This window comes from Psittacula echo, assembly GCF_963264785.1.
Source record: "Psittacula echo genome assembly, chromosome: 24".
NCBI lineage: Eukaryota > Metazoa > Chordata > Aves > Psittaciformes > Psittacidae > Psittacula > Psittacula echo.
This window is the reverse complement of record NC_137759.1, coordinates 1431730-1455243: the sequence shown is the minus strand read 5'-3', so window position 1 is coordinate 1455243 and position 23514 is coordinate 1431730. Positions and strand designations below refer to the sequence as shown.

Genomic DNA, 23514 nt, shown 5'->3' with positions numbered 1-23514 from the left:
GCGTAGCTGCTTCCGGAGACGTGTCTGAGGGGGCAATGGCGGCCGCGGGCTCCGCCGGGCAGGGCGGGGATGGGGACGAGCTCTTCGACGTGAAGAACAGCTTCTACATCGGGGCCTACCAGGCCGCCATTAACGAGGCGCAGCGCGTCAAGGTACGGGTGAGGCGGGGCGGTGCCTGCCCCTGGACCTTCCGCCCCGGCGGATAAAGGTGCCGACCTGAGGCTCCTCGAGAGCCTTTCGTCCCTGGCTGTGTTCGGTGCTCCTGCGGTGCCCCGACCGGGTGCGTGTGGATGGGGCTGTCTCCTGTGGGGTCGGGTTATGGCTGTGCAGGTCTTTGAGAGTGTTTCTTGTTTCCTGTCATCCCTTCAGCCGTCCAGCCCGGAGAAGGAAGTGGAGAGGGATGTGTTCTTGTTCCGAGCCTACATTGCCCAGGTGAGGCTGGGAATGCTGCGTTTGCCTTGGGATAACCTGGCTGGAGCTTGTGACCCCGAGTTCAGCCTTGGCCAGTTTGGGAGCAGTTTTTCCTTCAGCTCTGGAAATAACGCATTCCCTGACACTGGTACAGCCGTGAATGCAGTGCGATGTGTGCAGGCTCAGCGTGACCCCGTGGGGCCTCTTTGGGTGGTCAGGGCTATGGAATTTGGCTGCGTTTGTAGAGTCTGATGTGAGCCGTAAAGCAGAAATTGTCAGTTCCTGGTTGTTCTCACTGAGGTTGTAGGTTAACAGGTCTGTCCTGTGCTCTCAGAGTCACGGCTTTGTCTTTGCTGCCTTTCACAGAGGAAATACGGTGTCGTCCTGGATGAAATTAAAGCCAGCGCTAGTCCTGAGCTCCAGGCAGTGAGGATGTTTGCAGAGTATCTTTCAAACGAGAGTCAAAGGTAAGCCTGATAAGAAGTTGGGCCTCGAGCGCTGTCCTGCAAGGAATATGCTTCCATGTGGAAAATTTCTTGCCGAAGTGTGGTCTTTATTGGGATTTTTAGGAGATTTTCCAGTCAGTCTCAAGCTCAGAGTTGTCAGGGTGCTTAGTGATGAGATACTCCAAAATTCTCACCCTTGTTCTTCATAGGGATGCAATTGTTGCTGATTTGGACAGGAAAATGGCAAAAAGCGTTGATGTGGCCAATACCACCTTCTTGCTGATGGCTGCCTCCATCTATTTCCATGACAAGAACCCAGACGCGGCTCTGCGCACTCTGCACCAAGGGGAGAGCCTGGAGTGGTAGGTGGAACTCACCCGGCATCACGGAGCCTCTCTCGTGGCTTGGAAGAGGTGCCCCATGAATGGCTGAGGTCTCGTTTTCTCTAAAAAGCCTTGAAACCATTGAGAAGCTCCTTTGAGGTTTGCCTTTTGGAATAGGAAGTGATTTGGTGCTTGTCCTCCCATATCAAATCTATTGCTCCCTTGTGAAACTTAAGAACCTGCTTTATTGATTTAAGGGTGTTCAGAATTGCTGAGCTGAGCATTGTGTCAGTGCAGCGAGGGAGCATGGAGCCAGCTGCCCTGCTCCAGGCCCTGCTCCCAGAGCTGGTGCCCCACAGCAGGGAGGTTTGTCCCAAGGCACTGGGAGAGGTAAAGCCTGCAGTTGTGAAAATCATTCTGCTCTTCTTCCTTGCAGCATGGCCATGATGATACAGATTCTTCTGAAGCTTGACAGGCTTGATCTGGCTCGGTAAGTTTGTGTCTGGTTGCTTCTTAATGGTGCTGGGGTGGGCTGTGATAAGAGAATTTTCAGCACCCAGCCTCCCCCAGGGGTGCAGTATTTTAACACCTGCCATGGGGAGAACAACTTGTGTGTAGGTGTGGATGTGCTGCAAAAGAGATAATAAAGCTCGATACAGCTGAAGGAGGAGATGGACCCCCAGGTTTAATCCTCCCTTCAGCAGAATGTGGTTTGAATCCCAAGTCCTGGGTTTTTGGCTTCCCATAAGGAAGAAGAACAGGGAAGTCTTTCATGGATTGCTTCAGTGAAATATTAAGAGGTGTTTGTGGCATTATACAGAAGAACTGAGAGAAGAAAGCAGAGCCTTTTTTGCCTTGTGTGAACTCCCACTTTTCCTTCTGCAGCAAGGAACTTAAAAAGATGCAGGAGCAAGATGAGGATGCAACTCTGACTCAGCTGGCAACTGCCTGGGTGAACCTGGCCATCGTGAGTGTCTGAAATGGGGATCCTTAGCCTACAACATGGAGAAACACCACTCCACAGGTTGCAGCTGCTTGCTCTTTGCACATCATACTTTCAGAAGAGCATGCAGAGGGTTTGCTGGGTGGGTTGGTTGGTTTCCCCCTTCCTTCAAGTACACAGAAAATGCTGGCAGCTGGCTTCACAAAGTGCCTGGGTTGATTGCCAGTCTTTCAGCTGCACTCCTTGGCCTTCAGCTCACACAGGGAAGGGCTAAACCACACTTAAATAATTCACAAAGCATTATAATATAAAATGGCAAGTGCAGCAGTACCAGCATCCAGACCTTGCAATTAAATTCCAAGAAAGAAGTGTTATTCTTTGCTTAGAGCAGACTGTCTTTAAGGATGTTTGTGAATCAAACAAAGCCAAACACAGCCCAGATCATCGGGTGACTGAAAATTAGTCTCCTCAAGTTCAGTGAAGTTCAAGGTTACGCAGGACCCAACCTGCTGTACCATTCAGATTTCTTTCTAGTGTTCACTTGGCTTTGTTAGGAAATCTCTCATGCAGAACCCTTGCCTTGCCATAGTGCACAGCTGATTTTCCTTAAGGTCTCAGTTTCCTCAAGCGATCCCCCCTCTAACTGGTGGGCACCTCTGCCTGTAGGACTTGTCTGGAGCTTTTTTGGAAAGCCAGGTAGCCACACCTGTGTTTAATTATAAAAATTTCATTTCATAATCTAATCCCATGAATCCATCCGACACCTGAAGTGGTTCTTCTGAAGTGGTTGGCTTTTTCTGTTTGAATGGGAGCCTGGCTCTTTTGATCCTTTAAGTAGTTCTTAATATTCTATATTTTTGCATTTCTTTCATCTGTGTTCTGCAGTGATGTGTTGTGGTACAGGAGCCCACCTGAATGCCAGCTGCTGCCAGCATTGGTTCTGACACGCTCCATGCCTGTGCTTTATAACCCTAGGAGTGAACTTTATGCCTGGTCCTTCAACCATGGCTGGAGCATACAGGCTTCTTAGCAACATGGAGTGAAACTGTGGGTGTTTGTCTCTTCCCTTCACAGGGTGGTGAGAAGTTACAAGATGCTTATTACATCTTCCAAGAGATGGCAGACAAATGCTCCTCCACCCTCCTGCTGCTTAACGGGCAAGCAGCCTGCTACATGGCCCAGGGCAAGTGGGACGATGCAGAGGGAGTGCTTCAGGAGGCACTGGACAAGGTACTTCTGGTTTTGCCAGGCAGATTTGCTCTCTGGGAGTCACAGAGTAAAGCGGCATGGCCTTCACTGTTAAACTTCATGAACATTGCAACACATTGGTAGATATGGCTACGGTGGTTGCTCTCACTACCGCCCTTTGCTTCTACTCTGCCTTTCCAGTGAAGTGAGCTGTAGGTTGGGCACAACTGGTTCTTGCAGAACTCTGCTGGTTGGTACTGTTTGTTGCTGTGGAGGTAAATTGGATCAAATGGTTGCTCTTGTTTGCAGGACAGTGGCCATCCTGAGACCCTGATCAACTTTGTGGTCCTGTCGCAGCACTTGGGCAAACCCCCGGAGGTGAGGCCTGTTTTACTGTGCTCACCAAGCAGATACTGTCGACCTGCTCGTGCTGCTGTGGGCAGGGTCTGTGCTCTGAGGGCTTGTAACTTTGCTTGGGCTTTGCAGTTCTTATCAGGATCAGCACTAACAAAGCAGAACAGTTCTGGGGTGTGGGGAGCTCCCACAAGTGTTTGTGGAAATACAGGTGCTGCAGACAGAGGGATGGACTTGAGAGGAAGACCTGGGTGGAAAAGAAATGGCTTGAATTCCAAGTTCACTCCTCACTGACTATTCCCTTGAACCCACTATTTAAGGTTTAATTTTTAAGCACAGGGTATTCCCAGTTCTCACTGGTTTTAACTGGGGCTGCTAATGTTTGAGACACTGAGAAAATCGGGTCTGGACTCACTGTAAATAACCACATTGAAGTGTGATGTTTGCCACTTGGCTTCTCCTCCTGTTAATATTGAAACTTCTCCCATCCCATCAGGTTACAAATCGCTATTTGTCTCAGCTGAAAGATGCACATAAGAATCATCCATTCATAAAGGAGTATCAGGCAAAGGTACAAGTTCCTCTCTAATATAAAATGGAATTTATCACCAGTCTCTGGTGGGGCGAGTGGATTCTTTACCAGCAAATCTGACTGCAGGGGGAAGGTCACTGCTCCTTCTCTGGTACATCACTTATCACAGTGAATTTCCTAGCCCTTGTGGGAGATGTTGGGAGCCACAAGCCAGATGTTAAACAAAGGAGCCAAATGGTCATAGCTTGAAAGAATCTCTGACATCTGGGTTCTTAATCTTGTTACGTGAGATTTTGTGCTTAAATAGAGGAAGCATCCTTCTGGAGAGGGAATCTGGGGAGGGAAAAAGAGGGATTAAGGTGATGGCAAAGGGAAAATGAAACAAATTGAAAACAATTGAGAACTGAGACAGGTGATCTTGCTGCTTAGAATTCCTGTTGCCTTAGTGAGCTGTGCTAGTGGTGTTCTCTTCAGCTCCTCCAGTAAAGTTCAAGGTTTGTTCATTCTATTCCTGTTTCTGGTTTGAAGGAGAATGACTTTGACCGGCTGGCCGTGCAGTACGCCCCCAGTGCCTGAGGAGAGGGAAAGGAGGCTGCAGACCTGCTCTCTGGTACCTTGGGAACTGGGGTTGATGTTCAAAAAACTCCCTGGTAACACAGAAAAATGCTCTCTGCAAGTTGTCTGGCTTCTCTCCCCGTGGGGAGGGTCTCGCAGTCCAGTGAGATGCTGTTAAACCTGTATATAACATGTAGCTACTTGAATTTGGTAGCTGCAAACTCTGAGTCCTGAACTCTGTTTAAACTACAGTGCGAATCAAGAGTGTGCAACACTGTACCTTAAACATTCCTAATAAAGCCTTTTCTGGGTCCTTAATTTCTGGAATTCAACTAATTCCACCCTAGGACCGAGCCCTGTCATCTGGACTGATGTGGGAAGAGTATGAAGGTTAAACACCTGCATTCAGTACATGGATGAATCCTGAATTATGGATCTTCCAGGCTGACTGATGACTCCTCCTTTAACTTTTCCACTGGAAGAAGCACACTCTGCTGCTGGGGTTACTGCTGGCGAGAGAGAAACCTTCCCCAGAATAAAGCTAATCCCATTGTAATAGGCTCAGCCTTAATCTTACATTGGTGAAATGCAGCAGCTCATATGTGGAGCCAGGGAGTACCTCCTGTGGTACACGTGGAGGTCACTGCTCACTTCTGCAGGTGTGGTGGCTGTGGAACATAATGTGACTCTGTTTGCTGTGGCTCCTGCCTGCTGTTCACAGGACAGTGCTGCTGTAGCCATGATGCAGAGCACAGAGCCTGAGCAGAACCCTGGGCGGGGACCTCCTGACCTCTGATGTTTGAATTATCTTCTGAATTACCATTTGGGTTGCCTTTGGGGAGGGGGAGAAGAGGGGTTTGTGCTACATTGAATGTGGCTGACCATGTTTCCTTTGTGCCCACCTCGCCTGCTTGCTCTGAAAGGGCTCATTGTCTCTCCTCGGCGCGTTTAGCCAGCAGCTATTTTCAGTGAGGGGTTATTCCTGCTCTGGGCCTGGATGAATGTTTCCTTTGTAGAGCTGTCTGAGGGAGCTGTGAAAGGGGCTTCTGTGTCCGGGGCAGCCATTATCCACTTGATGGGCCATGATAAATTGACTTAAAAACATAAACAATAAAAGCAGGGGGCAGCAGGAGCCAGCGCTGTCACTGGCAGGAGGGGAACATGGTGTTCGGGCCCCTGAGAGGAACGAGTTGGTGTTTTCTCACTGCTGCCCAGCTTGAGAGGTTCCAGGGAACTCGAGGGCACAATGGCTGTGGTCAGAGGAATGGCTTTCAGTGAGATGAAGCTCATTGCTATTTTGTCTTTTTCTCTCCCTATCAAGCTGGTTCATGTCACAGTTCATGGGGGCCTGTGCTGCTGCTGGTCATTCTCCTTTTTTTATAGTACAGATCCCCCAGCTGCAATTTAGCTGATGGTTCTGGGACAGATGGACACAGCTGACCACCATTCAGTCCTCCACAGCTGAAACCAAACCCTGCAGAGCTGCTCCAGGTCCTGTTATGCCTTGCCAGGAGCCAATTCAAGTATTGGTATTTTAGGAGACTCTTCATCTTAAACTCGGGTTTCTTTCAGTGAGCCCAGTGTGGGCTGTCTGTGTGACTGGATGGATCACTTTGAACACATCCACAGTAAGATTCCCCTTCTCTGAAGCAGCAGCTGGTTGGGGTGGAAGCTGCCTGCCTGCTGCAGGAGGCACTGGAGCAAGTCTTCCAGTGGGGGACCTTTTGGGAGGGAGTGTCTGCAGCTTTCAGGTGCATCTCACTATTACAGACCCCCTGCAGCTGCAGCAGGTGCCCAAGTGGAGCTGTTGTAGGGGTGGGAACTCCCAGTTGTTGTGCGAGGAAGGGACAAATCTGCTGCTGGTTGCAGGCTGTTGCAAAGAGGTACGGAAAAAAGAGCTGCAGAAACGTTTCTGTTTGCATCTCATTTAAGGGTGAAGATTGAGTCGGGGGTTTGGCTATTGGGGACTGCAGGAGCTCTGTGTTGTGCACTGCGGGGAACTTCCAGCCCCTGTGGCTGCCCGAAGGGTGCCCCTTGGCAGCGGAGCTGCTTCCCCGGTCTGTCATCAACTGTCATCTCTCCGCACTGAACTCCTCGTGTTTGTCTCGGGTTCTTGCTGCTGGAGGGACTCCAACCTCGCGCCACGGCCCCGTCCTGCGGCGGTGCCGCGGGGCAGTGCAACTTCATTCAGCCCTTCCGCGACTGTCCGTGCTCATTAACGGGCTCTAATGGGCCGCTGCCCCGCCCCGTGCTCATTAACGGGCCGCTAATGAGCTCCGGCTGCGCGGAGCGGAGCCCGAAGGGGCGGCTCTTAGGGCCCGGTAACGGCGCGGGGCGGGGGGAGTCCCGGTCCCGTCCCGCCCCGCGGAGCGTGCGCGGAGCCGGCGGGCAGCGCGGCGGCGGGAGCGCCATGCGGGCCCCCGAGCCCATGCCCGGCTACGGGCTGCTGCTGCGCCGGGGCTACCGCAGCCTGGCGGCGGCCGCGCGGGGCTGCACCGACTGCGGCTGGGAGCTGGCGCTCCGGACCTGGGCCGAGAGCGCGCAGCTGGGCTGGGGCGAGGTTCTCCTCTGCGCGCTCGGAGCGCTGGGCTGGACCGCGCTGCGCCGCGCCGCCGCACGGAGCCTCTTTCGGGTCAGTCCCGGGGAGCGGGGGTGCGGGAGGGTTCGTTGTGTGCGGGAGCTGCGGGCGGGGGTGAGGCCCCCCCCCCCTTCCTCCGCGGCCGCATCCCGGTGCGGAGCCCCCCTCCTCCGCGCTGTGTGCCCGGAGTGCCGGGCTCCGGCGCTGGCGCTGCCTCCCTCCCGCGTTCCTGCGTCTCATCCGTGGGCTGCAGGAAAATGTCCGTCCCCGGTGCGGCGGTGACGAGCGCGGCGAGGGGCTGGAGGGATGCGCTGCGGCGCCGGGCTGACCTTCCTGCGGGCGCGGGGGTGCCGCGGTGGGAGCCCCCGCACGGCTCTGCTGGCCGTGGTCCTCTCCCTGCTGCCGCGGGGCTGTGTGAGGGGCAGGGGGAGCAGGATGTGCCCCAGGGCGGGGAACGGCTCTGTTCGATTTCGCACCGTGAAAAGTGTGTGTCATGAGCAGAGACCTCCCCTCTCTGATGGCTCAGTCCCAGCTGAGCCGATCTCCTCTAGGCTGTTTCCCTGGAGAGGTGCTGGCTGCTTTGCTCCACGATTATCCTGGCCTTGGTAGGACTCGAGGGGCAGAAGCAGGGGAGATGCACTGTTCTGGGTCAGGGGATTGCTGTTTTTGACGCAGGGACAACCGTTTTCTCACCCATCCATGACTACGGTGGCCCGAGGCCTTGAGCATAGAATCAACCACGTTGGAAAAGACCTTTAAGATCATCAGGTCCAACCTGATGGTCCAACCTCCCAGGGCTGCAAAGGCCACCACTAAACCGTGGCTCTGAGAGCCTCGTCTGCATGCATCCAAGATGATTCCCTGCGGCTCCATGGGACAGGCCCTGTCCCCTGGGTGAACTGCTTCCCTGGAGGTCATTTCCTTTGTGCTCCGGTTCCTCCTTGTGCTGGGCTCACCTTTACAGAGCCAGTGGTGATCAGAGAAGGGGAAGAGGAGCTCTTGGTGGTGTGGAGCCTGCTCAGTGCTCTCCGAGGACACTTGGCAGCTTGTCCCAGTGCTGAGCTGTCGTTCCCTCGGAGAAATGGGTCACTTGTAACTGCAGAAGGGGGGAGGATTTGAGCTGGTTTCTTGTGGCTTCATCAGCATCTGCGTGTGTCACGGTGATGTGCTGCGGTGCACGGTGAACTGCCACAGCATGGGTTTTCTCCCAGCAGATAGGTGGCAGGGGAGCAGCAGGGAGGGACGAGGCTCTCCATATAGATGAATGCGTATATCCCAAGGGTTGAAGGGACCTTAAAGCTCCTCCAGCTCCAACCCCTGCCATGGGGACCCCTTCCACTGGAGCAGCTTGCTCCAAGCCCCTGTGTCCAACCTGGCCTTGAACACTGCCAGGGTTGGGGCAGCCACAGCCTCTCTGGGCACCCTGGGCCAGCGCCTCAGCACCCTCACAGGGAAGAGCTTCTGCCTAAGAGCTCAGCTCAGTCTCCCCTCTGGCAGGTTCAAGCCATTCCCCTTGGCCTGTCCCTACAGGCCCTTGTCCCAAGCCCCTCTCCAGGTTTCCTGCAGCCCCTTTAGGCACTGGAGCTGCTCTAAGGTCTCCCCTTCAGGAGCCTTCTCTTCTCCAGGCTGACCCAGCCTGGCTCCAGAGCAGAGCTGCTCCAGCCCTTGAACTCACTTGCCCAGGTCCACAACCCTCTTGTGTTGGGGGCCCGGTTCTGTTGTATTATATGGTCCCTTTATGGCAGCAGTAGAATGGGGTTATTCAGAAGGAAAGTCAGGGAGAAGAAAGACCAGTTTAACCCTGGGAGGAAACTTCTCCCCTGCACAGGGCATCGCTTCCCAGTTCAGGCTCTGTCCTCACCTTGAACCTCTTCATGTTCCCTGCAAGAACTGAAACCCTCCCGGTTACCAAAGTGCCCTCAGAGCATGGAGCTGCCTTCCTGCACGTCAGCTATAAATAATGAACCTCACCATGGGGACTGTGGTTCCCTGCATCTGAGGAGGAAGTGACTCTCACCACAAGCCCTTGATGCTCTGCACTGAAATTGCACCTTACTTAGCTTTGGCCATGACCACTCTGCTGAGAAACAAGTGTGTTAAAGCCACGTTCCTCTTCCTGTGCTGGCTGTGTGGCCCCATTCTCATCAGTGGGATCGAGAGAAGGGCAGGCAGGCTCCTTGCTCTCTTCTAGCGCCATAGCAGCATTGAACCTGCACCATCTTTGTCACAAGAGAAGTGGCAGAGGTTGTGCCTGATGGAGGGTTTGGTTCGGATTTGGAAGTGTGGGCTGGTTACAGCAGCTGGGGCCTGTGTTAGAGGTGGTTCTCCCACCATCCTTAGGGCACAGATGGATTTTGGCCTGTTGTCCCTGAACACCACTGTCCTTGGTGTGACCCTGTGTGGAAAGAGCTGCTGCAGGCTCAGGGGAGCCTGATTAGAAAGCAGCAACCTGAGCATCTCTGTTAATGAAACCCCCTGGAGGCAGCTGAGCCTGGCAGTGCCGAAGCCAAGCACCGCTGCAATGGCACCAGGCAGCTCCACTTGGGAAAGGCTTGGTGAAGCGCCTGGAGCTCGGCTTGCTGTGCCGGCAGCCTGCCCTGCCAGGCAGGTCCTCAGGGTGCAGTGCACTCAAACCCAGGTGTGCTCTTAGTTTTCATGCACCAAGGTGACCTGGAATAGCTGCGGCAATGCTGGGCAGACACCTGCAGCCCTAAACTCCCTTGAGTTATCTTTGTTGCTCAAAGCTGAAGTCCCCAGAATCTGTAAGTGAGAAAAATCCACTCTGTACAATGTTATTTGGGGGCTTTGGACAAGGGCCTGCAGGGACAGGCCAAGGGAATGGCTTTAACCTGCCCGAGGGGAGACTGAGCTGAGCTCTTAGGCAGAAGCTCTTCCCTGTGAGGGTGCTGAGGCGCTGGCCCAGGGTGCCCAGAGAAGCTGTGGCTGCCCCATCCCTGGCAGTGTTCAAGGCCAGGTTGGACACAGGGGCTTGGAGCAAGCTGCTCCAGTGGAAGGGGTCCCTGCCCGTGGCAGGGGTTGGAGCTGGAGGAGCTTTAAGGTCCCTTCAACCCAAACCAGGCTGGGATTCCATAAACAGCCACCTCTGAACCTGGTGGTGCTGGTCAGGTATCACTTCCATCCTTGCCGGCTCTCTGCCTTTTCTCTGCAGTGGGTAAATGCTCCCTGTTTTTGGGCACACACCAGCGAGCTTGCTCTCTTAGTGGGGTCAAGATGTGTAGGACATTGCAGTGTCCTCTGCAAGGAAAAGTGTTGTCTAGATGAAAAACTAGGCTCTGGAAAGCAGGGTTTCCATGCGAGCAATACAGCACTGCCCCGGGGAGGACGTGGAAGCTGGAAAGCCACGGTCCCCATTATCCCTGTCCGAGCTTTATGCAACTTTCCTCCACCCGACGGGATTGTCCAGGCTGGTTCTTCTGAGCCCCAGCACTGGATGCGTGGCTTGAGGGGGGAATTATCACTGCCCCCAGCCCGGCCACCCAGCACTGCCTCTGCTTCGAGCAAAGGACCCCATGGAGCCTGGGTGCTGCTGCCATGGCTCATCCCGCTGTGCTCTGCCTGTTGGAAGCACAACCCCTGGACCCCGAGGGGGGGAAGCCACAACAGTGGGTCCTTTCTTCACCCCGTGGGGCAAAGCTGCTGGGAGCGAGGGCTGCGCTCCCTGTGTCAGCAGTGGGGAATGAGGAGGTTGTGCAGCCCCCGCAGCACCCTGTGGGTGCTGTGGCTTTTCTCTCTCAGGGGCACGGCTTGCAGAGGGGCTGAGCAAGGAATGACATCTGCTGCCTTGCTGCTGCTGTCCCAGCGCCGCCTTCTTCATGTTTATCTAACACAGCGCCCTGGTGCCTTCACCACCGTGCAGGCAGGGAAGCTGAGGCACCGAGTGCCTCGCTGCATGGTGCTGGAGCTCAGTGCATTCCCCTTTCACGGTGGGCTTGGGTCTGCAGGCTCCAGGAGACTCATTTATCACAGAATCCCAGCCTGGTTTGGGCTGAAGGGACCTTAAAGCTCCTCCAGCTCCAACCCCTGCCACGGGCAGGGACCCCTTCCACTGGAGCAGCTTGCTCCAAGCCCCTGTGTCCAGCCTGGCCTTGAACACTGCCAGGGATGGGGCAGCCACAGCTTCTCTGGGCACCCTGTGCCAGCGCCTCAGCACCCTCACAGGGAAGAGCTTCTGCCTAAGAGCTCATCTCAGTCTCCCCTCTGGCAGGTTCAAGCCGTTCCCCTTGGCTTGTCCCTGCAGGCCCTTGTCCAAAGCCCCTCTCTGGGTTTGCTGTAGGCAAGGGTTTTCTTCAGCTTTACAGAACAGTGATGTTTTCCTGCCTCTTCCCTTCTGTAGGCCCTGTGCCCCATCCCTGCTGTGGCGGGGGGTGGCAGCCAGACCAGGCTGGGTATGGAGGGGACAGAGCCCGCTGGGGTGGAAAAGCACCACTGCAGCTTGGAGCAGCCCCAGGCCATGCTGCGGGGAGCTGAGCCGCTGCCCTGGAAGGGGCAGGAGCTGTTGGTTTCGGCCAGGGTTTGAATTGGAGCTCTGCTTGCTCATCATTATCATCTGCATTGAGTAAAAGCTGATGTCAAGCTGCCAGTTCCCGGCTGAGGGTGCTCCGTGCCAGCCATTCCTTTGTGTTCCTCTGGGGAACGCGTTGTGCCCAGGAGCCAGACAAGCTTGGCTGGGACTTGGCCGGGTGCTGGTCCCCGGGCCGGGGGGGGGCAGCGGCGATGGGGTGGGCTGGCGGGTACAGTGCTTCTGTGACAAGCCTCAATTCATAACCCATCCCTGCGGCCGGCCAGGTCGCTGCAGGGACTCGTGCCCTGTTGCTGTGGCTGGGTGTCGATATGAGGGGACCGGCTGCTTTCCTCTCGTGCTGGAGGCTGTGAAAAGGGAGAGAAAAGGAGTTGTTCTTTTTCTGACACTCAGCAGAGCTGTGGGCAGCGACAGCTTCCATTCGGTTTCTCTTTGCAGCTCCAAACCGCTCTCGGTGTGCTCTCACCCACTGCTTCGCTCCTTTCCTCCCCCTGCCTGCTGTGGGGCGATGCTGTGGGGGAACAGGCACGGCCCCCAGCGTGGGCAGTTGTGCAGGTGAATCAGAAGCTGCCTGTGAAGGTTTGCGTGGGGGTAACGGGGAGGAGGAGGAGGGAGGAAGAGCGGATTGCCCTTCAAGCAAAGCCCTGCACATTGCTTGCCAAGAGCCTTGGGCTCTTTCAGCCGGAGCCAGATCCGCTGCTCCCACCGCAGCACCCGTCACCCCTAGCAACAGGCATCACTGCTGCGTTGCCATGGGAACAGCAGCCGGGTGATGGGAGGACATCTCCCACCTTGCACATCTCCCACCTCCTGCATGGCGTGGGCTGGTCTGGGCCTCTCCTTGGTTTGTGCTTCCCCGTGCAAGGGGTCCAGGTTTTGATGGGGGGCTCACCAGGGACATTACTTTGTGCCCCCCAGCCCCCTGGGTGATGCTGCTTCTCTTCAGTTCCTTTGTGTCTGCTCTAGAGCTAAGTCCCATTTCCATAGTGCTCGGGGCACAGCCTCAGATGCCCCATGGCTGCTGAAGGGAGGAAGAGGAGGGTCTCTGCAGGGCTTGTCATTAACCATCAGGGTTGAAGCCTCTCTTGAGCATCAGCCAGCACAAGCTGGAGCAGGATCACCCTTCCCTAGGCTTTGCTTTTGCTCCGGCCTGGGAGCTGCTGCTGTGCCGGCAGTGGGCTGTTCATGCGGGTGGTATGTGCCTGCCCCACAGGTGATGATCCTTGTCTGTGCCCACCCAGGGTGGGAACAAGTGGTGTTCTTCCCCCTTTGCAAGTAAGGAGGTGCAGAGAAGCAGGGACATGACTTGGCTGGTGATGGGCAGCAAAGCTGCAGCAGGGATTTGAGGCTGAGCTCAGCATCCTAAATTGAGCCCAGCTGAGGAGGGCAGGGGCCCTGCAGCTTGCTGTGTGGCATGGTGAGCTGTCCCCATACGTGAGCTGCTCCTGTGCTCCGCTGTATGGAGACACAAATAATTCATGCTTTCTGGGCTCAGGGCTTTCTGGCTCTGCATTATTCATTCCCCCTTCAAGCTTCCTCCTCTTTTTCCTCCTGTGGCTCCTGTTGGAAGAAGCCTTGGCAGCAGCGTGCTCCTGGTCGCAGGGATGGCCATGCTGTGAATGCGAGATGCATGTGGGAGGCCAGGGCTGGAGGGCACGGCTTGGCAGAGCTTTGTGGGGCTGGTGCTTCCAGGGCTGACCAGTGCTGGGAAATTCAGAGCTTAGAACAAAGCACTTTGAGGCTGGGATAATGCTGGGAGTGGAGTCCTTTGAAAATCTGATGCGGAGAGGGGCTAAAAGCCAGAGCAGCCGCTGCCTGGGGACAGCTGGGGCCTTAATATAGCCTTTGAGCATCCAGGAGCCAGGAAGTGCTGACCTGGGGCAGGGTACAGAGGGTTTGCAGGCATTTCGTTGCCATCTGGAGCGTATCTGGTCTCTCTCTCGGGCGTTATCTGCATTTCAGGCAGGGATGGTTCCCTCTGGACCCTGAGCTGGCTCCGGCCGCGGCTGACACGGCTCTGTCACTGGTGTGATGGGAAGCAGGAATGGTGCCTGGTGTTGCTCAGCTGCCACGGGGGGCCCGGAGCTGAGGGCAGGCTCCAGCACCACTCGCTGCCCGGCACACGGGCCGAGGTGGAGGATGGAGCCTCTCCAGGTCACCCCTATGGAGCTGAGGCTCCTTAATGCTGGGGCTTTGCTTTTGCACTCATTTCCAAGCTGTCCCTGGCCCGGTGGCCCCGCTCTGCTGCAGGCAGCCCCGTGGTGCTTCTCAGCCTTGGGGCATGGGGTGAGGAGCTCTTGTTCCGATGAGCAGAGCAAGCGGGAGCTGCGCATCCTCCCCGCCCGCGCTGTGCCCGTGTCTGGGGAGATTTCCTCCTGTTCCCCAGCCCTGATGGGTGGGAGGGGAGCTGCCAAGCGTTTCATAGAGTCCCAAAGGGGTTGGGTTGAAGGGACCTTAAAGCTCCTCCAGCTCCAACCCCTGCCATGGGGACCCCTTCCACTGGAGCAGCTTGCTCCAAGCCCCTGTGTCCAACCTGGCCTTGAACACTGCCAGGGATGGGGCAGCCACAGCTTCTCTGGGCACCCTGGGCCAGCGCCTCAGCACCCTCACAGGGAAGAGCTTCTGCCTAAGAGCTCAGCTCAGTCTCCTCTCAGGCAGGTTAAAGCCATTCCCTTGTTCTGTCCCTGCAGGCCCTTGTGTCAGTGCTGGTCAGCACAAAAAGCTGCTTGGGAACGTGAGCGACACAAGAGGTGCTGGTGCCCCAGCCTGTTCTGCCCCATCACCTGCAAAGCTGCCTCCTCCACCGTTGCCTGCCCGTGCAGGGTCTTTGCTGGGGAGCAGCATGTGGTGAGGGCCCTGCAAAGCCTTTGCTTCCTCAGCTGAAGGCTGTGTTCCAGGCTGGCAGCGCTGCGGGCTCCGGATGCACGGGGCAGTTGGGGGTTCCTCCTCTGGGTTTCCTTGGGCTGGATTTTGATGTTCTGAGCGATTGTGTTGTGCAGAGCCAGCCCTGCTCCTGAAGCCAAGGGCATGGAGCTGTGCCCAGGCCGTGGGACACAGGCTCCTGCCTTCCCTGCAAGGCTTCGCTTTCAGCCGAGGCTGAGTGGAAGGATCTTCAGCCTCTGTCCAGAGCCTCTTTGACCTCCTTGTTCCTGTCTCTTTGCCCTGTGTGATGATGTTTCTCTCCTCTCCTTGCAGCCCTTTGGGGAGTGGTGCAACTTGCGGCCGAAAGATGCTGCCAAGATGCCAGAGAGTGCCTGGAAGCTGCTTTTCTACACGATATCCTGGTCGTATGGCATCTACCTGCTCTTCTTCACTGAGTACCCCTTCTTCTATGACCCACCGTCTGTCTTTTATGGTACAGTAAGAGCCTGGGAGAAATGGGGATGGATTAAGATGTCCAGGTTCATAGAATGTCTGGGTTGACCGAGGGAATGGGAGTTGGGGTGAGCAAAAGAGAAGACCAAACCCCTAAATTGCCTTTCCTATGATGCTGTGGGTGTCATGGAAAGGGCAGAGCAGGCTCTGTTCATTTCGTTAGAGAGTCACCTAGTGGCTATGGCAGGGGCTGGGATGTGTCAGGGGAAGGCGATCGAGTAGCTAAAGCAGGAGAGAAGTAAATCATTGAATCCCAGACTGCTTTGGGTTGGAAGGGGCCTGAAAGCTCATCTAACTCCAAGCCCTGCCACGGGCAGGGACACCTTCCACAAGCCTTGTCCAGCCTGGCCTTGAACAATTCCACAGCTTCTCTCTTAGATCTAGGATTGAGAATGGGTCCCATGCCAAAGCAGCCTTTGGGAGCCAGGATACCCGGGTTCCTTTACAGCCTTTGCCTCCTTTGTGTCTGGGATGACCTGAGTGGGGCCCTGAGCACAGCGAAGTGCTGGGGCTGCCTGGGACAGCTCTGGCTGTCCTGTCTCTGCTGTGGGCAGAGGCTCTGTGCTCACCGCGGTGTCTCTGTCCCACCCTAGACTGGCAGCAGGGCATGGACGTGCCCACGGACATCGCCATCGCCTACCTGATGCAGTGCAGCTTCTACGGGCACTCCATCTACGCCACCGCCTACATGGACACGTGGCGCAAGGACTCGGTGGTGATGCTTCTCCACCACGTGGTCGCGCTGACCCTCATAGCCTGCTCCTACGCCTTCAGGTGAGGTCCTGGCTGTGACCCTGCCCTGGGCCAGCAGAAGCTGTGGCTGCCTCTGCTCACCTGCATCTTGTGGCTCCTGTTAGGCTCTGCCCTCCCTCCTTACCCCGCCTGCGTGTACCACAGCACTTGAGAGCCCTTGCACGATGCAGCACGTTGCTGTGCTGCGCCCTGCCAGGTCTGGGTGTCCAGGTTCTTTAGGGACTCCATCTTCTCCCAATGTACTGGGCTGTGGGTGCTGGGTGCTAACCTGAACCCATTGCCCCATGCATCTCCCTGCTCCTCTTCGTTCCTGCAGGTACCACAACGTGGGCATCCTCGTGCTCTTCCTGCACGACGTCAATGATATCCAGCTGGAGTTCACCAAGCTCAATGTCTACTTCAAGCACCGGGGGGGTGTCTACCATCGCCTCAATGATGTCCTCTCCAACATCGGCTGCCTCACCTTCACCATCAGCTGGTGGGTTTGGCTCATCCCGCTCCCCACCTTCCTCACCAGCTTTTGCAGTCCGCCGGTGCCTCGGGGTACGGGGCTGGGTTTGTGTGCATGGGAACCAGCCCTTCCAAGAACTGGTTGGGAAGAGGTTCCCGCAGAGCCTGACCCCATGCTGGGCTTGGAATCCTTCTGTAGTCTCTTTGCCGTCTGTCACCACAGAAGTGCCTGTGAAATCTGGCTTGCAGCATGACAAATGACCCCAGGGGAGCAGGAGCTGTTGCCATTGTCCCACTTGCTTGGTGTGAGCAGTAAGAAGGAAACAGGACTTGGGGCTGTCCCAGGTTCCAGCCTTGCTGTTCCTCCTGGGGCAAGGCAGGAGGGAAAAAAGGGTGAAGAACAGAGAGGGGTAACATGCAGGTTGTCTCCTCCTTTGTCTCCTTCCTCCCTCTTTGAGGGGTGGCAGGAAGAGCCCTCAGTTAGAGGCAAGGAGAGCAGCAGGGGTTTGTAGTGATTCACTAGGGATGCACAGGGCTAAGAAAACCTTCCCGCTCCAGTTGAGGTGATTTGCAGTGAGGACCTGCCTCTGCCCTGGGAAAGCTCTTCCTCCAGCCAGCCTCTGATGCCAGACCTTTCCTGCCCCCAGAAATTGTGTTCTCCCTTCAGTAGCTGCCCTTCCACAGGGTCTCTCTGAGGTCCTGTCTGGAGCCAGCCCTGGAAACCCAAGGCAGATGCCAAAAGCAGGGACTGCGGGTGCAAGGGGAGTGGGTGAGGGCTGCCTGCAGGCAGGAGGTGGTGCTGGGGACCTCCCCTCCCTTGGGATCCCTGCGGGATGTTGAACCCACCCTGCTCCCTCTGCCCTGGCAGGTTCTGGTTCCGTCTCTACTGGTTCCCCCTCAAGGTGCTCTACGCCACTTGCTACTCCAGCCTCCAGTTGGTCCCTAATATCCCCTTCTACTTCTTCTTCAATGCTCTGCTCCTTGTCCTCACTCTGATGAACATCTACTGGTTTCTGGTGAGTGGGGGAGCTCAGCAGCCCCTGCACTGGCTTCTCCCTCCTCTGCTGCTCCTGCATGGCGCCTGCTGCCTCTCGGGAGCAGCTCAGGGGACTGCAGGGGGGAGGAGGGAAACTCAGGGCAGTGCCTGGGGGGCTTCTCCGTGCTGGAATTCAGAGCGTGATCCACGGGGAGGGGGTGATAACAGCGTTATCACTGCTAGGCTGGAACTGGATATGGGTGTAAATGCTCTGGTGTCCCCTGGGGCCTGGGGCGGGGGGCGTGCAGAAAGGGTGGACTTGGAGGTCTGGTGTCATCCAGCACAGCCCTGGGCACAGCAGGGTACATCCGAGGTCATCATCCGGTGGGAATGAAGCAGGTTAAGGGCAGTTGCAGGAGCGCTGCTTCCCGCTGCTGCAGCTCATCCCAGAGGGATCTGCCTGGCCCTTCATGGGCTTAAGGACAGCAGAGCAAGGTCCCACTTAGCAAATGGGAGGGAGCAGGTTGGGAGCAGCAGCTCTGAGCCTTGGCGTTTGTGGCTGATGGTGCCTCTCCCCCACAGTACATCGTCCTGTTTGTGGCCAAGGTGCTGATGGGGCAGATGCAAGAGGTGAACGATGTGCGTGAGTACGACGTGGAAGACAGCAAGAAACCCACAACGGCCAAGAAGAGGGAGGCTGGGCTCCAGCTGCCCAATGCTCTGAAAGAAGGGTATGTGGCAGGGGTGACGTGAACAGCATCTGTGGGGAGGGGATGCTGGCAGAGACCCAGGAGCCGCTGTCAGGGGGATCATTGCTGGGCATGAGGACAGAAGATCTCTTGACGCAGAGTATAGGACATTGCTGCAGGTATCAGGAAGGGCTCTGTATCTCCATGCCAGGCACTGCGGGGTGTCTGTTTGTCCTTCTGTCCCGTGGATGCTCACCCAGCCCTTCCCCTGCTCGCTGTGCAGGGCTGGCTCTGTGCTTGAGGCTGCCGGCTCTGAGCAGCATCTCTGCTTCATGTGGTGGGCAGAGCCTGGCAGGGCAGGTGATGGGGGGCAGGAAGGGGGGGGCAGGTCTGACCTCAGCAGTGATGGGGGGCAGGAAGGGGGGGGCAGGTCGGTGCTCACGGCCCCTCTGCTCTCCCACAGGATGCACCTCAAGAACGGACTCGTGAAGGACAAGCGGTTGTGAGGGACACGAGGCCGGAGCTGGGGCTGACCCAGGGCTCAAACCCAGCACGAGGAGAACTTCATCCCTGCCACCCCTTCACCCCCTGCCCGGAGCCGGGGAAGAGGCGCCACCGACAGGATCAGGCCCCTCCTGGGGCTTGGCTGTGACCAGGCTTCACCTGATGCTCATGTGCTTTCTGTAGCCAGCCCGTGCTGGTTCAGCTGAGGCTGGTGGCTTTGCTGGTCCAGGTAGGATTTGGAGCTGGCTTTAGGTCCCCTGGTGTTTCTTCTGTCGCTCCATCCCTTGCCTCTTCTCAGTCCCTTTGTGATATTCCCTGTCTTTGCTGTTGGACCCTCCCACCAGCCCTTCCTCAGCAGCTCCTGAAGGCTCCTCTGCCCCAGCATCGAGCTGGGGAGGGAAACGTCCTCTCCTGCATGGGCAGCACCGTCCCAGGCCAGGGGAGCCTGAAGCCAGCTCTTCTCTGGCTGCTGAGCAGGGACTAGAGGTGATGTGGGGCACCTCTGAGCCCTCCTCCTCAGGAGGGGTCACTAATGCAGAGCTGCCCGCATCTGCCTGGAGGCACAGCACAGCTTCTATGAGCCAGTCTGCCTGGAAACCCAGCCCTGGAGCGTCAGTGCAGCCTCCTGGCCTGTCAGATGAGGGCCGGGAGCTTGAGTTTGCTTATAAAGCCGATGTAGATCTTAGAGTTGCTCAAAAAGCCAGTCCCAGCCCTGCAGGGTCCCCTGCTGAGGGGTCTCCAGACCCTCACCCAGCAACATCTGCTCGCTCGAGTAAAGCACAGTTCCTGCTCCTCGTGTTGGCTTTCCAGGCAGGGCTGGCCTGAGCCTTGTCCCGAGGCTGTGTCTGTGCTGGGCAGCCCCATCGCTCTCCCCTTGCAGGGCCAGGGCTGCTCCTGTGTCTGTGCTGGGATGTGCAGCTCCCTCCCAGCATGAGGGGGGGATTCAGGGCGTTAATCCCAGTTCCGTGTGGTTTTATCCCGTGTTTGGGCGCTGCACTGAGTCAGCTCCAGGCTCCTGTGAGCCCTGGGGAAAGCTCCTTGGGAAACAGCAAAAGGTGACTTGGGCTGATGGAGCCTGGCCCAGGCTCTGGGATCCAGCCCCTCTTCACCCGCCGCCGTCTCTGCTTTAGTTCCTTGGCTTTCAAGTGGGATTTGCAGGAAGGAAGAAACGAAGGGAACTGAGATCCAGGTGATGCCTTGTCTCGTGTGTGGAGAAACGGGACTTTACAGCACTGGCCTCAGCATTCAGCTGGTAACTCCATCCGTGTGTGTGTGACAGCAGGTTTGCTGCCTGCAGCCCTGCTGGCACGGAGAGAAAGGGGCAGGGACCTGGCTGGGGATGGGTGCTGAAGGTGGGTGCTGATGGCTTCCTGTGCCGCCCTGGGGCTGTGCTTGTGGGCAGGGAGCTGAAGGAAGAAAGGTGCTGGAAGTTGATGGCCTGAAGAGAGAAGAGTTGGATGCTGTGATTGAGAAAACAATGCGGGAGCAGGAGGAGACCGGCTCCGTGTCTGGATCTGGATGGGATGTGTGGGGAAGAGCAGCCCCTTCCCCGTCAGCAAGGACTTTTGTCGGACCCGGCTGGGGTGGAGATAAGGGAGATTGCAGGAGCTCTGCGGGAGGAGCAGCAGCCTCAAAGGGTTAAAGAGATCCGCGGGAGCCTGGAGGGATGCTCCCACCTCTGCCCAATCCCGGGAATCCCTCGTGCTAATTGAGCACTCACCGGATCAAAGGCTTCAATCGGGCCATCGACACCCCCTGGCTTCAGGTCCGCAGCCCCAGCTGCTCTTTGTCTGCAGGAAGGAGCGGAGCAATGTGGCTTCTCCCCTGCTTTCAGGCCTGGGCTCTCCTCGGCGCGGCGCTGGGCTCCCAGTTAAGGGTGCAGGAAAGTTTGCTGTTAAAATCCCTGGGTTTGAGCACCAAACCCAGCCCCAGAACCCACGCTCCTGTTCCCTCGGTGCTGTGGCGGATCTTCCAGAGCAGGAAAACGCTGCCCTCCACCAGCAGCGACCTGGGAGCTGCCTGTAGGGTGGAGGAGTTGAATGTCCCCGGGAACATCATCCGTGTCTTCGCTGACCAAGGTACAGAAACGCCCTGGTTTGGGTCCTGTCTTTTGGAAGCTCTTCTCTGGGTTGAGGTCTTGGCTTCTGCCCTTCCTTGGCTGTCTCTTGGGTGCACGTAGGAGAGGCTGGGGGAGGACAGGGCAGTGCCCAGGCACTGCGGGGTCAGCTCTGGGCCCTCTGGATGCTGCAGGTGATGATTTACAGCTGGAAATGGTCCATGGGTGAGGGTGTGGAGCTGTGCAAGGCTCTGTCCTGGAGCCACCTCCAGCAGCCCAATGGTGCTGGTTTCATCCCAGCTGACCTGGCCCACAGGGCTCATGGTGGTGACGTGGCCCCTCCATCTGCTGGGATGTGGGTGCAGCAGCACCCAGCATGGGGCAGGGACAGGTTGTGGCCATTTGCCTCTGTCCCTCCTCCTGTTTGTCCTCCTGAGGCCCCTCTGAGCTGTTCCCCCTTACCCAGTTGTCCTCCGGGTCTCTCGCGCTTCCAGGTTTCCAGTGAAAAGCTCAGGTTGGCTAAACCAGGCAGGTTCCCAGCTCCTAAAGTTTGCTGCTGTTTGCTCTCCTGTCCCCTCCATCCCAAACACCCCCCCCGGCCTGGGGAAGAGTTAGAGCTGGGGAACAACATACACCAAGATGTTCAGTAGCATCCAGAGGAGGTGCTGGAACGGCTCTATAGCATCCTGGTGCTACAGCCCAGGCCAGCGTTGGTGCCTCCAGCCCTTTCCAAAGGCCGTGCCATGGGGCTGCCAGCCCTTCCTGCAGCTTCATCACCTCCAGCCAATGCATTTGGCTGCCCACTCCTGTCAGCCCCATCTTCCTCTTGCTCTGCAGCCAAGAGCTCGAACTGGAGCTGCTCCTGCTCAGAGGAGCAGGGTTCAACCCTCTCCTATCTCTTTCTCCTTCTTTGTCAGGCCACTTCATTCACCACGGGCAGCCCCCGGGGCTGCTGTGCCTGCAGAAGCGCCTGTACTTTAACCTCTCCGTGCTGGAGGAGGGCGAGCGCTTGACCATGGCTCAACTGGAGATCAAATTCAGCCACAACTCCTACCCCAGCCCCAGCCAGCGGCAGGGCTTGGACCTCAGGCTCTACCGCAGCTCCGTGCTGCCGCTGCGGGGGACGCCGGCCCCCGAGCAGGGCCAGAAGCTGCTGGTGGAGCGTTCCTTTGAGCAGCTGCACAAGTCTCTTGTGTTTGACCTGAGCGGGGTGGCGAGGGACTGGAGAAGGCACAGCAGGAACCTGGGCTTGATCCTGGAGATCGCGGGGAGCAGCGGCGATGGTGCCGCAGCCCTGGGGAGCGGCGGCTGCGCCAGCATCAACTCCTTCCTGGACACGTCCCTCCTGGTGGTGACCCTCAGCCAGCAGCAGTGCAGAGCTTCCAGGAGGAGGAGGAGTGCTCAGTCCCCCCCCGTCACCCCCAGCAGCCTCTGCAAGCCCCGGCGGCTCTACATCAGCTTCAGCGACGTTGGCTGGGAGAACTGGATCATCGCCCCCCAGGGCTACCTGGCCAACTACTGCCTGGGTGAGTGCCCCTTCCCGCTGACCGCCGAGCTCAACAGCACCAACCACGCCATCCTGCAGACCATGGTGCACTCGCTGGACCCCGAGGGGACCCCCCAGCCCTGCTGTGTCCCCGTCAGGCTCTCCCCCATCTCCATCCTCTACTACGATAACAGCGACAACGTGGTGCTGAGGCACTACGAGGACATGGTGGTGGATGAGTGCGGCTGCAGATAGCGGCGTGTGCGCCGCGGGGCCCAGCTGGAGCCGCGGATGGGTGCTGGAATAAATCCAAGTGTGTTAAATCCCCCCTGTGCTGGTATTGAGGGAGTTTCCCATTGGTGCAGCCCTTCCGTTGATGCAATCTCCCAGTGGAGGTGCCCTTCTCCATGTGCAGTTGGGGGGGTTCTGCACTAAGGGGTAGGTGCTGGAGGTGGGATTTAGTAGGAGCTGGTGCAGCTCCACCGCGCCTCCTGCGGGGTTATGATCAGCTCTGGTGCTGGTTCCATGCCCTGTTCTCCACGGGTGATGGCAGCATCAGGCTGGGAATCCCGGACCCCTCGTGCTTGGGCTGAGCTGCTGCTGGTGCCAGCTTTTTGGCTGAATGCTGTAGATCAGTGCAAACAGAAAGGACCGGTTTTAGTGAACTGGTGCTGCCCCCGGGGCCGTGCTGCAGGGAGGGGATGCGGCAGCTCCAGCCCTGCTGCGGGAAGAGGTAATGTTGTCACTGCAGGAGCTGCGGCTCCGGGTGACTGAATCCCTTCCTGCAGGGCAGAGCTTGGAGCGAGGAGCGCTGGGTTCTCTTGCTGGGGGAACTGGGGTGGCCATGGGAGCCCCAGGCTTGGCTGAGGATGGGGTTGAAGCAGTGGGAGGTGATGCTCTGGTGCAGAGCTGAGGTGGGGGGGGAGTTGCTCCCTCCCAGCCTGCTGCAAGTCCGGGTTTAACTCGCGTTGTGTGAAGTGATGAGACAGGGGGTGCGTGTGTCCCTGTGCTGGGGGCTGAGACCTGCCTGAACCTTGGCTGGAGCCCAAGAGCAACCACGCCGCAGCCCCGCTCTGTCAGGCCCCATTGTAGGTTATCTGTGGTTCAGTTTTCATTTGGTGCCTGGGGGGAACAGAAGCAGAAGCCACGTTAGACTTGAATTCGTTGTCTTTAAATGTGAACCTGAGCCCAGAGCCCAGCTCCTGGTTGGTTTGTTCGTGTGTTGCCTCCCTGCTCTGCTGCAGCATTCCCTTCCCCGCGGGGAGGCACTACAGGTTTAACCACTGTTGGGGCTGCTGAGGAAGGGGGATGCTGTCCCCTGCGAGGGTGTTTCTGTCACCACCCTGACACGAGGA

General features: G+C 57.3%; 3 protein-coding genes across 4 annotated transcripts; all 3 read left to right on the top strand.

Annotated features, from left to right (window-relative positions):
• Positions 1 to 18: 18 nt before the first annotated feature.
• On the top strand, positions 19 to 5236 carry COPE (COPI coat complex subunit epsilon). 2 transcript variants are annotated; one of them, XM_080634170.1, is made up of 10 exons: positions 19 to 152; positions 370 to 432; positions 778 to 878; positions 1067 to 1219; positions 1617 to 1670; positions 2066 to 2147; positions 3198 to 3353; positions 3621 to 3689; positions 4162 to 4236; positions 4726 to 5232. In XM_080634170.1, the coding sequence occupies exons 1-10, from the start codon at positions 36 to 38 to the stop codon at positions 4771 to 4773; spliced, it is 918 nt and encodes a 305-aa protein (XP_080490296.1). In that variant the 5' UTR covers positions 19 to 35; the 3' UTR covers positions 4774 to 5232. The 2 variants fall into 2 exon arrangements, with proteins under 2 accessions (XP_080490296.1, XP_080490297.1); XM_080634171.1 differs by lacking the exon at positions 4162 to 4236 and having other exon boundaries at positions 4726 to 5236.
• A 1926-nt stretch (positions 5237 to 7162) lies between these two features.
• CERS1 (ceramide synthase 1) lies at positions 7163 to 18619 on the top strand (the record flags this gene model as incomplete). Its single annotated transcript, XM_080634222.1, has 7 exons — positions 7163 to 7384; positions 15066 to 15225; positions 15839 to 16019; positions 16315 to 16476; positions 17317 to 17464; positions 18007 to 18155; positions 18577 to 18619. 7 exons carry the CDS (start codon positions 7163 to 7165, stop codon positions 18617 to 18619), a joined length of 1065 nt encoding a protein of 354 aa, XP_080490348.1.
• A 1312-nt stretch (positions 18620 to 19931) lies between these two features.
• Positions 19932 to 22455, top strand: GDF1 (growth differentiation factor 1). Its single transcript, XM_080634143.1, has 2 exons — positions 19932 to 20695; positions 21591 to 22455. The coding sequence occupies exons 1-2, from the start codon at positions 20428 to 20430 to the stop codon at positions 22412 to 22414; spliced, it is 1092 nt and encodes a 363-aa protein (XP_080490269.1). The 5' UTR covers positions 19932 to 20427; the 3' UTR covers positions 22415 to 22455.
• The last annotated feature ends 1059 nt before the right edge of the window (positions 22456 to 23514 follow it).

Coding starts and splice junctions, on each gene's coding strand:
- COPE (XM_080634170.1), top strand. CDS start 36: ATGGCGGCCGCGGGCTCCGCCGGGCAGGGCGGGGATGGGGACGAGCTC. Junction 1,220..1,616: donor CAAGGGGAGAGCCTGGAGTG/GTAGGTGGAACT, acceptor TCTTCCTTGCAG/CATGGCCATGATGATACAGA. Junction 4,237..4,725: donor TAAAGGAGTATCAGGCAAAG/GTACAAGTTCCT, acceptor TCTGGTTTGAAG/GAGAATGACTTTGACCGGCT.
- GDF1 (XM_080634143.1), top strand. CDS start 20,428: ATGTGGCTTCTCCCCTGCTTTCAGGCCTGGGCTCTCCTCGGCGCGGCG. Junction 20,696..21,590: donor CCGTGTCTTCGCTGACCAAG/GTACAGAAACGC, acceptor CTTCTTTGTCAG/GCCACTTCATTCACCACGGG.